We start from the raw sequence: 16,261 nt of genomic DNA, 5'->3' as shown, positions 1-16,261 counted from the left end.
TGAATTCCTTGATGAAGTTTATGATTGTCCTTTCAATTTTGGGGTCCTGGGGTCTATCCAATTCATTGGCAAACATTCTATAGTACTGACCGATTTTAGAGAGAAGATATTGGCTTGATCTTTCATATTGTTGGTATTTTTGCATGAGATCTGGGCATCTGAGTCTGACATGGACAAAGCAGGTTGGGGCTGAAGACAGGATGTGTGAATGTGTTGGGCTTAGATGTTAGAAGTGGCTTGGGTAGAATGAAGTTACATGGAGAGAGGACTGGGCTGGTGGAAAGGATGTTTCCTGGTTTAAGCCTGGGGTGTACGAGTAGATCTGGTTGGATGGACAGGTTGGATATGGCATGGGAGGTTCCTGTGGGTGGGCAGAAAGGTAGGGGGGATCCTAAGCCTAAGCCTACAATTGTTTGTGCTGCAATCCCAGATGACTAGGTTGGGGTACTATATGTGGGACCCAGGCTACATTTAGTGGATTGTGCAAAAAGCATGGATGGGGAAAATCAAGGAGACTCACAGAGCTAGAACCTGGAGAAGAAAGTGGGAGACCTGGCTTGATGGGGTGGTTGCAAGCAATGAAGATGGAATTTGTGGGTGGTTGTGGGTAGAGTGGATCCTGGAGGAAACCTAGAAGTTGTCTATGTTACAGGCCCAGGTGGGCAGACTAGGCTGGGGCACTGGATGTGAAACCCAGGCTAGATCTGGCAAGTTGCGAAGAAGGCATGAATAGTGGGAGATAAGAGAGACTCACCTGGAGGAGGAAATGGGAAGTCTGAATGGGTGGGGTGGTTGAAAGCAGTGCAGAAGGGACCAGTGGGTGGTTGCAGGTAGGGTGGGACCTGGCCCCTTCTTTATGTTTAAATACGTACGTAAACCATCCCTTTAACCTGACAACCTTTTTATTAGAACATTTTCTGAGTAACTAACACTCACTTTTATTCATTATCTTTTAAATAAACATGTTCTTGCTTTGGTCTCTACCATTATACTGACCCTTCTACCAATACCAAGGATGAGGAACGCACTTAGTACATGCAGGTGCTACTTTAAACAATCATCTTAAAAGCTCTTCTCTACAAGGTATTTTGTGGAATACTCTTCTTGGGTATATTTCGTCCCTCTGCTCCCATTTCTGTTCAGGCTCTATTAATCCAACTCTTAACCTCTGGCAAGCACTAGCCAGGATTCTGTTTTGGCTTCTACTGCACCCCCCTTCTCCCATCACACATTCCAGACAACCAGTTTCCAATCAGAGTAGGTTAGAATAGAAACCAACCAATCCCTGGTCTTAGAAAGACTGGCTTCAACTTCAGGCACCACCACCAGCACACTAGTAATGTTCTCATGGGATGTCACACCTAGGACTCCTCAGTGTTCTTATGGTCTTTCCAATCTCATACTTGTAACTGGAAAGTGTTACCCTCACTTCTCTACTTGGATGCAAAATCACCTTCTCTTTGCCATTCAAATGTCTTTACCTCTAAAATTCAACTCCCAAACCAACTACTACTTCTAAGCTGCCCATCACTGCTTATGTACTGGATATATTATTACCAGTAGCTTGAAGGCCAGTGACCCTACACACTCCTGCCTTTTATTTATGCGTTCTGGATTATAATTCACAACTTTCTATTAAGTCCTCATCCTATGATCAACTCTTCTAGAAAGTGCCTTCCAGACTTGACTGGCTAAGATGTTCTCCTTTGTTAAACACTGCTTCACCCTGCCTAGAGTAAGCACCTGAGAACTTTATAGGAGAAGCTGAATTGATCAGACTCAATCTAAAATCTCCACTTTGGACAGTAGGGTTTTCCAGTATGTTGATGCTTTTCAAATTAAAAAAAAAAACTTTTTAAGAATGTGTAATGACTTTGATGTCCCAGCATCCTCTGGGGCCAGAGGCTTATTCAGCTATTGCAGAATCCAAGGCAAGTCAGAACCCCACTGTAGACAGTGGTCTAACACCATGATACTTTTTAAAAGACAGACTTACTAAAAGATGTATCCTTTTAAATACATGGCTAAAAATTTACACTTTTTTTTACTTGAATTCTTAATAAAACAAAGTATTTCAAAAAAGTATTAGACCTAATAGGCTACCATCAGACTTACACAGATTAAACCTAGCAACAACTGATGCCTACCAGAACACTGACTTCAAGGTATATTTTATTTTTTCAAAAAACAATTTTCGAAAATGAAAGACTTTGTCATGAATTTTCAGCTTCATTAATAAACCTCAATACATTAAACATTTGTGTTTTTAAATAAGGCCCTCAGTTGACAGAGAAAAATACATTGGTGGTGGAATTTCTATGTTCCTTTATCACCAAGAGAAATAAAACTGTAGCCTAGCAGATGGAAGAACTGGAATTTCCAAGGACTCAAGACCTGAAAAGTCAAGGCTTTGGATTAATTACCCAGAAGCAGAAGTCTGGTGGGATTCCTGATGCAGTACACAGCATCATTTCTGTAAACAAATCCAAGAGCATATAGCTGCTGCCGAATTACAGAAGATCCTGAGCAGAACACTGGACCTACCTGGCTGATCCCTGAGGCAGGGATCTTGTAGGACTGCATCTTCTGCTTCAGCAGCTCTGCATCACTGTGACGGAATGGGCACCCTGACAACAGAACACAAGCCACACAGCAGCAAGGTTATTTACCAGGGCTCAGCACAGCGCCACACTTGAGAGGCTGCCGAAGCTCTTAACTGTCGAACAGCTTATTAACAAAAGTCAATTGCCCATGGGTGCAACTGCTTTCCTTTCCTTCTAAACGAGGATTTAGCTGCTCGGTTATCAGGATACTACAGGCTCAAGAGTTACATAAAACAGTACAGCACTCTCAGACTCACACGGCCGTTCGCTAGGAAGAGAAAACAGCCCGAACCTTGCCACTCTCTCACCAGAACAGAAAATCACAAAGCAGCCAGAACAGTGTACCTAAAACTTACACACTCTAACATTTCTGTAGTCTAAAAACATTGCAGAAAGACCTAAAAGAGAAGGGATATATATAATAGAAATAAAAATATCCAAACTCTAAGAAACATAAACATATCATATCAGATTCAGACATAAATTCTATGCCTATCTCCTGAAGACCAGAACTCATATAAACTTTGAAGAATCATGGCAGTAAACAATGTAGACAATTAGTAATTGTTTCAGAGAAAAGCCACATATAATATATTTGTTTCATCACTGTATTTCATGAGCAAAATAAAAGGATGGACAATGAGAAATATTTGCATGAAGAACAGAGACTATTTAAGTACAGAATAATAAATCAACAAGCTAACTGGGAGTAACTGCACATTTTATTTGAAATCAGTGGAAATTAGGGGATGAAAAATATAATGGAAAAGGGCCAAGAAGCCAAACAAATGCATTTATCAAACAATTTGACTATGAATAAAGCCTCCATTGTAAAACTATGGATTTCTATAAACTATGAAATCTGCAAAATTTATAGCATATCCTTTATTCAGATTGAAACAAACACATTTTGGTACCAGAAGACATCTTGAGAAAACATATACCACAGAGTAGAGTCTGGCATTCCTGGTAGATCGACCATGCTCCTGTGGGTGGCTCTCCACAAGACTGACAAAAGAGCAGTACAAATGGAACATGGTGAGTTGTTTAAATTAAAAACCAGAGAGATGAAGTCGTAAGATGGGGAGGGGTGGATCTGGGAGAAGTTGGAGGAGCGGTAATATCATATTGAATTTCAAAAAAACAACCTAGCTTTGGAGTGTCTGGGTTTGAAATATGGACTCACACACACACACACACACACACACACACACACACACACACACACAAAGTATTGAAAATATGTTAGTTATCATCATTATACAGCAATGAAAACAGAAAAATTCCAACGAGAAAGAAATGATGGTGCACATGAGAAATATTGGTTATTTCCAGAATAACTAAGGTACATAAAAAAGTGAGATAGACTAAACAGAGTCACACAAATTATACTTGACATGATGGACAGGACCCTATAAGAGGCCCAAAAGACAAAGCCAGGTAGAACCAGAGAACAACTCCAAGAAAGGTTTTTCTGAGCTAGGCTCCTCAGAAGAAAAGAGGAAGTAAACCAGAACTCGGCCAAGCTGGTGTAACAGATGATATAAACACATTCTCTGTTCCCCTTCTTTGCCTCAAAGAGAATGATCTTCAGGGTTGAATAAACAAGACAACAAAAGACGGGTGATTGCTCTTACAGCTAACGTTAGCATTTAAAAAACAAACAAACGAACAAATGGAACTGTTTGAGACCACGGCCAGATACAGTTAGACCTGCACAGATTCTAACTACTTAATCAACTATTCTAGGAGCATCAGGTGATGAAAGAAAACCAGTGTAGGGGACTAAATAATTTTACAAATAACAGAATGAAAAAGGACACATATCCAGTTTCTGCTTGAGCAGCTCAGCTCTACCCTAAATAAGAAAAAAAGCTAATTAAACTGAAAAGCCACCAACAAAGAAATAGGGTCTCAAGGCAAACTCTGAGAAGCAGGTAAATGCAGAGATTTATAACTGACTAGCAGAGAAATCCCTGAGCAGAAGTCGGCGCCACTGGGCAAACCCAACCGACTGGCTCATGACTGGAGTCACAGTGTGCACGCATCTAAGAGAAGCTCAGGGGATGACTGTTAGGGCAACTCTTACACTGTTATGAGTTTTACATTCAGAAAATCTACCAGCATCTCACAGTGTTTATCATATAAATAAACAGAAATGAATAGATAAGTCAAGCTTCTGTAGAAGGAAGGGAAAGGTTAACTACACTAGCACTTTCTGTTCTCCAGAAGAGACTACCTGAGCAGAGCCCTGCCGGGTCTATTACAGCCTGACATTTTTGGGGAAGAGGGGTACCCAGCAAGCTCATGTCACTCTAGGAGGGAAAGTCAGCATGGCACTGGAGAAGTTCAGTGTGAAAATGCTGAACAAGCAGCAGAATTATAACAGCAAGGATGCTGGAATGAAGAGACCAGGTTCAGATGTTAGAAAAAGACAGCACGCAAGAACAGATGCTAGAATAACCAGAGACATTAATCCTATGCATTTTTAAAGGCTACAGATTAAAAACACTACAGAAATTAAAAAGAGTTTCCATGATGGTTTGAAGGAAAATGGGCCCCAAAGGGAGTGGCACTATTAGGAGGTGTGGCTTTTTATAAGTAGGTGTGGTCTTGTTGGAGGAAGTGTGTCATTTGGGGGCAGGTTTTGAGGTCTCTTTTGCTCAAGCTTTGCTCATTGTGACACTCAGTCTACTTCCTGTTGTCTGCAAGATGTAGCACTATCAGTTCCAGCACCATGACTACCTACACGCCTCCATGTCCCTCCATGATAATGGACTAATCTTCTGAAACTGTATGCCACCTCAATTAAATGCTTTCCTTTATAAGAGTTACCATGCTCATGGTGTCTCTTCACAGCAATAGAAACCCTAACTAAAATGGTTTCTTTTCTGTTGCCTCCAAGATGCACATCTTACTCATACAGACACTGAATGCCGTGATGGAAAATACCTAGGAAGCAAATAGAAAAACAAGCTGGCTCAGCTATTCTGATGTCTGAAAAAGCAGACGTCAAACCAGAAGTAGTCAGAAGAGACAAGTGAGGTCACTACATATTAAGAAGGGAATAACTCATCAAGAAGATACAATTATAAATATATATGCACCAAATGTTGAGACTCCCAATTTTATAAAACAAACAATGATGAACATAAAGGTCAATAGGTCAAAATAAAATAACTCTAGTTTCCTACTTTCATCTGTAAGATAGATTACCAAACCCTAAAACCAACATAGAAGCTCCAGATTAAACTACATCTCAAATGCATGTAACATATTGACAAATTATTCCACCCAGCAGAAAGAGAACAAACATTCCAGGAAGCAGCCATAGAGCCTGCTCAAAAACAGACCACATATATTTATAGCAGCTTGATTCATATATACAGTATGGAAACAATCAAAATGTTTGTGGTAGTTTGAATGTCATTGGCCCCAATAAGCTCATAGGGAGTGTCACTATTGGGAGGTGTTGCCTTGTTGAAGTAGGTGTGGCCTTGTTGAAGGAAATGTGTCACTGTGGGGCCAGGCTTTGAGATCTCTAATGCTTAAACTTCACTCAGTGTCACAGTCCATTTCCTGTTGCCTTCTAATCAAGATGTAGCCAGCACCATGTCTGCCTGCATGACGCCATGCTCCCTGCCATGATGATAATGGGCTGAATCTAAACTGTTAGCTGCCACCTCAATGAAATGTTTTCCTTTATAAGGAATGCCATGGTTATGGTGTCTTTTCACAGCAATAGAAACCCTAACTAAAACAATGTTCTTTAACAGGTGAAAAAAATAACCTGTGATATATCCAGACAATGGAATATTATTATCAGATCCCCACCCAGCCTTCACTGGGAAGCCAAGAGAAGGCAGCTGAAACATCAGGACCAGCTTCAGTGAGAGGCTCTGTCTCAAAAATGAAGGCAGAGAGTAATAGAGAAAGGCACCTAACATCGCATTTTGGCCTCCACAGGCACACACATGGACACACATCTACACATACATATGCACACATGTGTACAGAGACACAATGTATACATTAACACAACCATTAACACAATCAACTGTCCAAAAAGAGGGGAGTGATTTAAAATAACCTTCAAAGGATATATTATGCAACAAACTAAAATAATCTTTCAGAGACTAGTAATAACATAAAAAAATCAAAAAATAATGTCAAGTTTAAAAATGTGAGGCAATTAGTTAGGAGTTAGCTATTTAGACTTAAGAGAAAGACTAAAATGTTGATAGTGACCATGATTAAATGTGAGATAATGGGCAAATTTTCTTATAATTTTCAAATTTTCTATAGACATAATATTTTGAAAATAAACAAAAAGGAAGCATAATGATGTCCAGAAAGTCAAAAAATGTGGATGTCAGAGACTGGGGGAAGGAGAGATACACAGGGGATTATCAGGCAGTAAAACTGTTCTCTCTCTCTCTCTCTCTCTCTCTCTCTCTCTCTCTCTCTCTCTCTCTCTATTTATATATATTAGTGTCATAATTTTGTCCATATCCATAGACTATAGACACCAAGAGAGAACCCTCATCTCAGCTACAGGCTTTGAACAAAAACAACATTCAGTAACCATTCCCTGTGCCACAAGACACTGATGGAGGAAGTCATCATGTGTGAGGCTGTTTCTGTTCAGTTTTCCTGTGAACCCAATGCAGCTCTAAAATGATTTATTAGATAGATGGATGGATGGATGGATGGATGGATGGATGGATGGACGGACAGACGGGTGATCAATAAATGTGTGCAGCAAACAGTTCATTCACCAAGTATTTGTGAAGAACAGTACAGGAACCCACCCTTATGTGAGGTTTTACTTTCTGTAGTTTCGATTACCAAAGATCAAAAATACACTAATAGAATTTTACACAGGTGTTTCATGTGTGCAGCATTATGAGTAGTGTGACAGAAATTTTAGGATGTGAGCCACCCCAGTTTAATGTGTCCAGCTGAACACAATGACTGCCTGTTGGTCACTTAGTTATAAAATCAACTGTCATGATAACACAATTCTACATTTAGATTACAGCACATGAGTACTGCCTATGGCAACCCACGTACGCAAACAAACAAGCAAAACAAAATAAAACAACAAAAACTCTGTAAAGTGCTTCCCCTAAGTGAAAGGTTAAGGAAGGAGGGCAGGAGGCTCAAGTTGTTAAATTAAGAATGAACTTTCTAATTGTGAAATGGTCAAAATGAAATGGAACTGCAGAAGAAGCAGGAACAGTATGAGACAATTGTTTAGTTAAGACGGCAGAGACATTAACTTGTGGATGGGAAAGAATGAACAGAAAAGGTGTTCTGGGGGTGTCAGAAGCACTGAGTTTACAAACGCACCCCCCAGTGAGGCTCCTTAAAGAGTGACAAGCCACGCACGGCACGCAGTTTTTATATAGGTTCAGGAGTAGAGTTCCTTTGTCCTGTTTCATTTTTTTTTTTTTTTTATGGTGCTATGGATCAAACTAAAGGCCTTGTGCGTAGTAGGCGAGCATTCTACAACTAACCCAGCCCAGCAACAGGTTTTAGAAGAAAAACAGCAAAATCACTAGCCAGGCCACACCTCCCGAGGAAGCTGCGCCTCACCCTACAGGGTTGGGAAGCTGACTAAGGCGACAAGATGCTGTCTAAAGCAGACCTTCAGTCAGGAGGAAGCAGCCTCTTCCAGAAGAGCATGCACGATAAAACCAGCACTCGGTGAAGTGCTCAGGAAGCACCAGGGCCCAGCACAAGAGGAGAAAGACCACCTCTAGCAGCAGCAGGGCCGGGCATGCGACACAGCCAGCATGGTGTAAAGAAGCCATGAGTGTTCAAAACTCAAGACGATCCGTTCCTGTCTGGCAACATGATCTGAGTCGGGGTGACAGCCACCTTGTTAATAGAAAGTTATGACCAATAATTCCTCCAAGAAATAAAAAATACTTGGAAAAAGGGTTGAAACTGAAGGTCTTCTTGATGGAAGACCATATACCTGGCCATCCTGAGTTGGTTTGCTATGGAAATACAAGTTTGAAGTTGCATTTTTATTATTTTAATATTTATTATTTTATTATTATTTATTATAATAATTATCCTATTATTATCCTAATAAGATCCCACTACTCCAGCCCTTCTGATCTGCCAAGGCCATAAAAACTTACCTGCTTTAATTGCATTTAAGCATCACTTGATATAGGTCCTAATCTAGACACAGCACAATGTAGGAAATGATTGACGCCTATGAAGCAGGAACATTGACCAAGGCTACACTGAAAACCAGAACTGAAAATGCCTGATGGAAGAATGTCCAGCATGAAGCCAGGAACGACTTCAAAGGCTTCCTGGGGATCAGTAAAGGAATAGGGAAAACACTTGTACTGAAAGACAAGTTGGTATGAATTTGCTAGCACGCTCATGAAGGAATGGAGCAAACATCAGATTAACAGATAGACAATTGGAAGAACTTGTTGAGACCCCTACAGAGGGAAATGGACAGAAAACTGAGGCAGAACCAGCAGTGGAACATTCTCAAATTTGCTGAATTACTGTTTCCAGAGAGATCTCATTATATTGCTCATGCCATATGATGAATTCCTGAGCTCAAGTGAGCCTCCTGCTGCTCAGCTCCTTAGTGCTGGACTAAAGGCACTGTGCTGCTACACCCAGCTTTAAAGTCATAAAAGGGCAAGGTATGGAGTCCTCAGGATGCACAGAGCATTAAAATCTCCCACATGACCTCTAAAGGATCACGATGCTGGGGCAGTAATATGAAAACTAAAAAGAGATAACTTTTTATTATAATTTTCACACACAAAAAAATGTCCTCCAACAGAACAAAGAAGAAAACCTTACAAATACTGAGTATCTGTAAACAGTTCTATCACCTGGCCATGACATCCATCCATTCACAGCATCCAAGCTCGTTGGTCTAGGGTCACCTGACATGATCTTCCTAACACTATACCACAATGGTTACATCCATCACCTTGGCTTCACTGTACCAAAAATGTACCATATCAGCTCATATCATATAAAAGCAAGGACAGTACACTGACACAGTTGTTTTCATAGTATATCACTATAATTATTCTAGTATTGTTAATCTCTTACTATGCCTAATTTAGAAATTAAAATTTATTATAAGTTGTGTGCACACACAACTCAAGCAAACTGATATATACATTTGACACTGGGACTTGTTAAACTGCTTACTTAATCTCTGTTAATCAGATGACAGTAGTAAGAAAAAAAATACACTGTTCCTCAGCATGTGGCCTTTTGAACATTAACAAAACGTACTATTCTGAAACTAGGGCTTTCCTACCTCAAACAGCTTTAAAACACTTCTATCTTCTAAGACCCTTGCAGAACACGTGACAGAGAACAGCAGATGAAAGAGAACTGGGAAGCCTGCTCCAGCACAAGCTGACCGCGGCTGAGGGAGCTGAGTAACAAGACAAATTACTGTCAGAGTAACGGGGCTCCAACCTGACACTGACACACACAGAAGCTACTACAAGCTAGGTCCTTCAGCAATGCAAAGCGCCATTCACCAGCATCCAGCCCAAGCACTTACCGTGATAATCCCCTTGGCTTGGTGGATTGGTTAGGATAATCTTCATGCAACTGAAAGGTGTGTAGTCTGTCCTCTTGCCTTCTTTCCCAAAGCTGTGACGGATATTGTAAGCGTAACCTTTATCAAACTGAGGGAAAAAAGAAGAGACCAAGTCAGTCAATACAGTACTAACACCAGCTAGGATCAGAGAGCTAAGTAATTTAGCGTTCATGGACCTGTACACCCTATGACACGCGCACGCGCACACACGCACACGCACACGCACACGCACACACGCACGCACGCGCACATACACACCCAGAAACAGGGTTTTTCTATTACTGCCACACCCACTTGTCTCTGCAGTGTACTAAACACACTTTTTAAAGAAACAATAAAAACCTTCTCAGGTAGAAGACAGTAAAGGTTAGAATCATCCCTCTGTCTCTGGTATCTAATGGGGATTGTTCTCAGCAATCCCAGGGATATTAGAATCTACAAGTCAATGTCCAATAGCTCACAACTGGGTGTAATGTTTGTATCTAACTTATTACAGCCTCCCACCTACTTTAAATGATCTCCAAATTATTTACAACAAGTAATACAATCCAAATGCTATGGGAATAGTTGTTACACTGTCATTGTTTGGGAATAATAGCAATGAAAAAGTCTGTACGTGGTTAGTACACACACAAGATTTTTTGCCCCCCAAACACTTCAATCTAAGGTTCACTGAGTCTAAGGATGTGAAAAACCCAAAGCCATGGAGGGCCAGCTGTTTAGTCTAAGGGTGGGGATAATCTGTGGCAGACGAGAATAATCAATCCGTCCTCCTTCATTTGATTCCAGAGATTATACTGGGTGGGAACCAGCTTAACCTCTCCGTCCGCCTCCTAAACTGAACTTTAATGTCTCATCCTAACTCACTGCACTTATGAAATGCCTCTTAAAATATGTAATGCCGTCCTCTGCATCTCCACTCCAGAAAACAAGCTGTTGGCAAATGGCTGATAAGTGGATGAGCCACTACAATTGCCTACTTGGAATCCCTTCCTGCCTTGGCGTTCATAAAACAAGCTAATGGGGTGGAAGGGACATGGGAATGAATGAGATAAGAGGAGGAAAAGGGACTTAACATTCATTGAAAGGCACTTAGGTACCACCAGGCATCCTGTTATGTGCTTTTTAAAGTGCAACCCCATTTGATCATTTCAAATAACCGGTCCCCCTGTGATGGTACCCAAGAGGAAATTGAAGCTCAAAGAAATGAAGTAATGTAATACAACACAGACATTAAATAAACAGCAGAGTTGAAAAGCATGTGGAATTGGAAAAGTCTGATTCCAAAACCCAAGTTCTTTGCATAATACTGCTCTTCCTCAATAATAAGATATTCAAAGATTATAGGTTCCAATATATCATTTTAGGCTATAACTTCTTTCTTTCAAATGATACTTCATCTTGGAGTCTGGAGTCGGGAGCAGCCTCTTCTTCCGCACCTCAGTAGCATTTCCCTATGAATACCTATACTCCTCCAGGATAGTTCTCTTTGCTGCATATCTGATTTCCATCATGCTTGCCTGTGTTTATCTTATGGCTTGTTAGCTTCTACTCTGTACTGAGGTGATCAGTTGCTCCTGGGCTATCCAGCACTCCACTAGTATGCAAGAAAATGAACTCACTGCATGTGGAAGGACTCCCTGGTCTACTATAGCATTTGAAAGGGCATCATCCCATTTTCATGCTCCCATGAAATGTTTCCAGTGCCTGATGGTTGGTGATTTTCTAATTCCTTTACTAGGTGATGTCCACAGGCCATTGGTCAAACAAAGACAGACAATGTACCACTGAGAATATGTTTGATTAGAGGGATATGACAGAATATTAGCAAAACCCAACTTAACAGAGGAGCATAAATTATGGTAAATTTCTCACATAATTATTTGGGTAAAAACTATGAGAACGGCCAGGCATGATGATGCACACCTTTAATCCCAGCACTTGGGAGGTAGAGGCAGCCAGATCTCATTGAGTTCCAGGCCAGTCTGGTCTCCAAATTAAGTTCCAGGACAACTAGAACGTTACACAGAGAAACTCTGTCCCCCCAAAAAAACAATAAATAAATAAATAAATAAACAAACAAACAACAACAACAAAAACCTGTGAGAACAAAAACCAAGTTTCTAAAATAACTATCAGACATCAGCAAATGGCATACCATAAGAGTCTTTAAATAATAGGAGGGAAATGCCCTGCTTTTACTACGCAGTAATCTCACAAGCTTTCAAAACGAAATTCTCAGAAGCTGTAAGAGCTTCAGAGAGCACATCAAATGTTCTTCCATGACACCCAGGCAATACTTGCTAAGTCGGGAGAAGCCACAGAGCACACATAACGAGTCATTTCCAAAGGGCAAAATCTTCAGAGTTCTGAATCTAACGTTCAGAATAAAATGTCTATAAAAGGTCATATTTTTATTTCCATGCTTCTTTAAATAAAACGCATATTCTGGAAAGCTTGGAGAAAGAGTTCTTGAGCAAATTTTTATGTGAAATTACTAAGCATAACACTAAAAGTATTACACAGATAGAAATAAAAATGTTATTTTGAGCTTATAAACAGATGTGACAATGGGCAATAAACTGACAACCTGAGTGGGCAGGACAGGTCTAAGTTTTATCTGCATTAAGTGAGCACAGGGCACACAAGTATGGCAGAGTTGCCGCTTTCTCCCCATTAAGGTTCACTATGAAAGTAACCCAGCAAATATCAGGGTGTTGGAGATTCTGGGCTTTGAAGTCAGTGAGGCAACTTACAAAGGGTGTGATTTCAACTCTCATCTTTCTGAATCCATGCCATACCCCTGAGGTCTCTTTTCCGTAAGTTTACATCCACTGACTCCACTTATTCTTTAGCTATAAATCTTCACTTGATGTGGTGCCCCGTTCCACAATAAGGCCTCATTCTCTCTCCTCTAGCAGTTCCTAAAGAAAATCTGTTTATATTCCTTTAATTATTGTCCAGCTTGGCTTTTAATTGAGCAACATTATGGAACCACAATCAGATCTGACTGCCATCAGGTCCCTCACTCACAAAACACCAATCTAACAACCCAGACTGAACCTCTATTTCCATCTCATGCAGGTCTAGATAACAGTCCACTGATGCATGATGAAGGCGGATTTGATTCCTAAGATTCTGAACACAAATGCCTATGGACTGGGTCATTTCAATAAGCTCATCATAAACTCCAATCATTGAACATGAAAAATGCACTTAATAGCCCTAACCTACCAAATGTCACCACTTAGCAGGACATGCCCAGAGTGGTTAGTTGTTGACCCTTGATTGTGGGCTAACGGAACCATAGCTCACTGCCCTGCCAGCTCCTCCATGAGATCAAACTGAAGATGATTAGAATTTCTCCTCCGGGATAAAGCAATAATAACTTTTACAAACACTTCCAAAGAGTAAATGTCCGCAGGTTAGTATCATCCTGTCTACATTTTACCCACATTTAGCTTCTGTCCATTTTCCCCCCACAGTCTCCCTATTTTTTTTGGGGGGGGGGTCTGTAGCTGGAGTTTTCCTGCCTGGCCCACAGTCAGGACAAATCTCTATCACCTGCCAGTCCCACAGCAGCTCAGACCCGACCAAGTAAACACAGAGACTTATATTGGTTACAAACTGTATGGCCATGGCAGGCTTCTTGCTAACTGTTCTTACAGCTTAAATTAATCCATTTCCATTAATCTATACCTTGCCACATGGCTCGTGGCTTACCGACATCTTCACATGCTGTTTCTCATTGTGGCGGCTGGCAGCGTCTCTCTGACTCAGCCTTCCACTTCCCAGCTTTATTCTCCTCCTTGTCCCGCCTACACTTCCTGCCTAGCCAATGGCCAATCAGTGTTTTAATTATTGACTAATCAGCAACACATTTGCCATACAGAACATCCCACAGCAGGGGTCTGGTCATTTTAGGCCACGGTATCAGGGAAACCAAAAAAGGTTTTCTGTCTTACAGCATTAAGGATCATACATGTCTGTTTGCATAAAGTCACTGTAAGCCACAGTATGTCTTTTAGGCAATACAAATTATAACACTACAACACTTCCCAGTGAGAGGGATGAAAGGTTGAATAACAAGTTCACTAGCCTCAATGGGTGTAAATGTTTAATTACAGGATTCAAATATATCTTGTATAAAAAGGTTATATGTTCAGGTTTGTGTTAGTGTTTTTCTTTGCAATTAGCACACTGCACCACCTACTTACATAAACAACATGAGTCACTGCAAAGGGGCAGCATGTCAAGTCCAGAGAAATGATGCAATGTTTGAAGGAAGAAATTCTTCTCCCTTTCCCTCTTAGTGGTGTGTTATCGGCACCACCCTAGATAGGTGATTTCATCCTGTGGATTATGATAGAGGTTCTGGACTAGAGCCCCAAAACAAAGCGGTTGCCTTCTTGTAACCAAAGCACAAATTACTGACAGATTGTGTTCTCAGCAATGCAGGAAGACGACTCTACCCAGGGAGGCCTATGTAAATTTCAGCGTCTGGCTTCAGGTGAGCTGCTAGCTTCTCAGCATCAATGTGGTTTCTCATTAAGACACTGGATTTATGTTGCCATGCTATTCTTTCAAACAATCTACACACAGGAGACATGGAACAGGAAAAGATAGAAAGAAGGAAAATGCTTTTTGTCCTTCAGTTTTACCACCCTAGTAATGTTTAAAGGAAACCAATATCTCAGGTTACAGGTGCTCTGGACACTATAATAAATCTTTCATTTAGTCATAGGAACTTAATGTAAAATTAAAATGTCAGTAAGTTCGTCAAACATGAACATGTCCAAAGAACAGCCAGGAAATAGCAAACTGACTGCTGAATATAGACTCTTATGCTTTAGTTTTAGTGCATTAGTGAACAAAACCAAAAAACTCACACACATACATACACACACACACACACACACACACACACACACACACACACACAGAGCATACATTAAACTATGAATAGTAAAAATACCTAGATTTCATATCAATTCTCACTTTCAATGTTAATTTTCAAACCACTTGGTAACTACTCTCACAGCATCCCTGAAGTAGAGACGTGTCATTAACAATGGAGATGCTTTCTGAGAAGTACAGATTAGGTGGAGCTGTGAAAGGAAAGTGTGTATTTGCACGGTAGTGTGCACAGACAATCGACCACTGTGGTCTCTTGACACAACCCAGAGACAGGAAACATATGGGGCTGTCGCTGGCATAACACAGTGTGCTTTTACAGTTTGGTGTTGTTTTTGTTCAGTGCTAGGGATCGATCCCAGGGCCTTGGACATGCTAGGCACACACTCTATTCCTGGGCTATATCCCCAGTGGTATAGATGCGTAAGAGAACCCTCAAAAGTCATCATAAAGAGTAAGGCTAAGGCTGAAGATGCAGTTCAGTGGTAGAGTGCTTGCCCAGCATGCACAGGGTCCTGCTTTGATCCCTGAACTGGGGGTTGGAGGTAAGACAGTACAGTAAATATAAATATATAAGCATAAGCAATCATCATCATCATGTATTATAAACTGTGCACAATTATATGTGCTATGCTTTTATCAACTGTTAACCACAAACCTGTGAGCGCGACACTACAGTATGAAGAACCACTGTCACACACGTGGCGCATATCTGGTGCATGACTGTGTACAGGACTGGTTAGCTGACTTATATCTGCTGGTAGGTATCTGAGTAACAGTTCCTCAGCAGTGAATATGAACCTCCAGTCTGTGCAAAGCTCATTCACTGAATTACAAAACTTCTCAACTGTTTCTTTACCATGTGTGGTGAAGGACGTGGATGAGCTTGTCCCAATATATTAAAAAGAACAAATATATCTTAGCTGTGTTTATCAATCTACCAAACTCCACTTTCATGTCTGGGTGCGTTTAAAACCTCAATAGATAAAAACTGCCACTGGTACTAGAGAAGCAACTGCCTTATTGATGGGTTCTCAGAGAGGGCGAGCTGAGGGGAGGAGGAGACAACTGGGGCTGAGTCATACATTCACACTCTCTCTAGGGATGGCTTTTGTTCACAGGACAAGTAGAATACTGG

The 16,261-nt window shown here is 40.8% G+C and overlaps 1 protein-coding gene across 4 annotated transcripts in view; it reads right to left on the bottom strand.

Moving 5' to 3' along the window:
• Positions 1-16,261, bottom strand: part of Prim2 (DNA primase subunit 2) — a 308,490-nt gene that overhangs the window by 27,815 nt on the left and 264,414 nt on the right. For all 4 annotated transcript variants that reach the window (XM_052745227.1, XM_052745228.1, XM_052745229.1 and 1 more), the window contains 2 exons: positions 10,171-10,297; positions 2,545-2,627 (listed from right to left, as the gene is read on the bottom strand). In XM_052745227.1, the coding sequence (XP_052601187.1) occupies positions 2,545-2,627; positions 10,171-10,297 (210 nt within the window). The remainder of the gene's footprint in view (positions 1-2,544; positions 2,628-10,170; positions 10,298-16,261) is intronic.

Source organism: Peromyscus californicus, unplaced genomic scaffold (assembly GCF_007827085.1).
Source record: "Peromyscus californicus insignis strain IS unplaced genomic scaffold, ASM782708v3 Scaffold_19__1_contigs__length_69161282, whole genome shotgun sequence".
Lineage (NCBI taxonomy): Eukaryota > Metazoa > Chordata > Mammalia > Rodentia > Cricetidae > Peromyscus > Peromyscus californicus.
The sequence above is the reverse complement of the archived record's forward strand: the minus strand, read 5'-3'. Positions and strand labels throughout refer to the sequence as shown.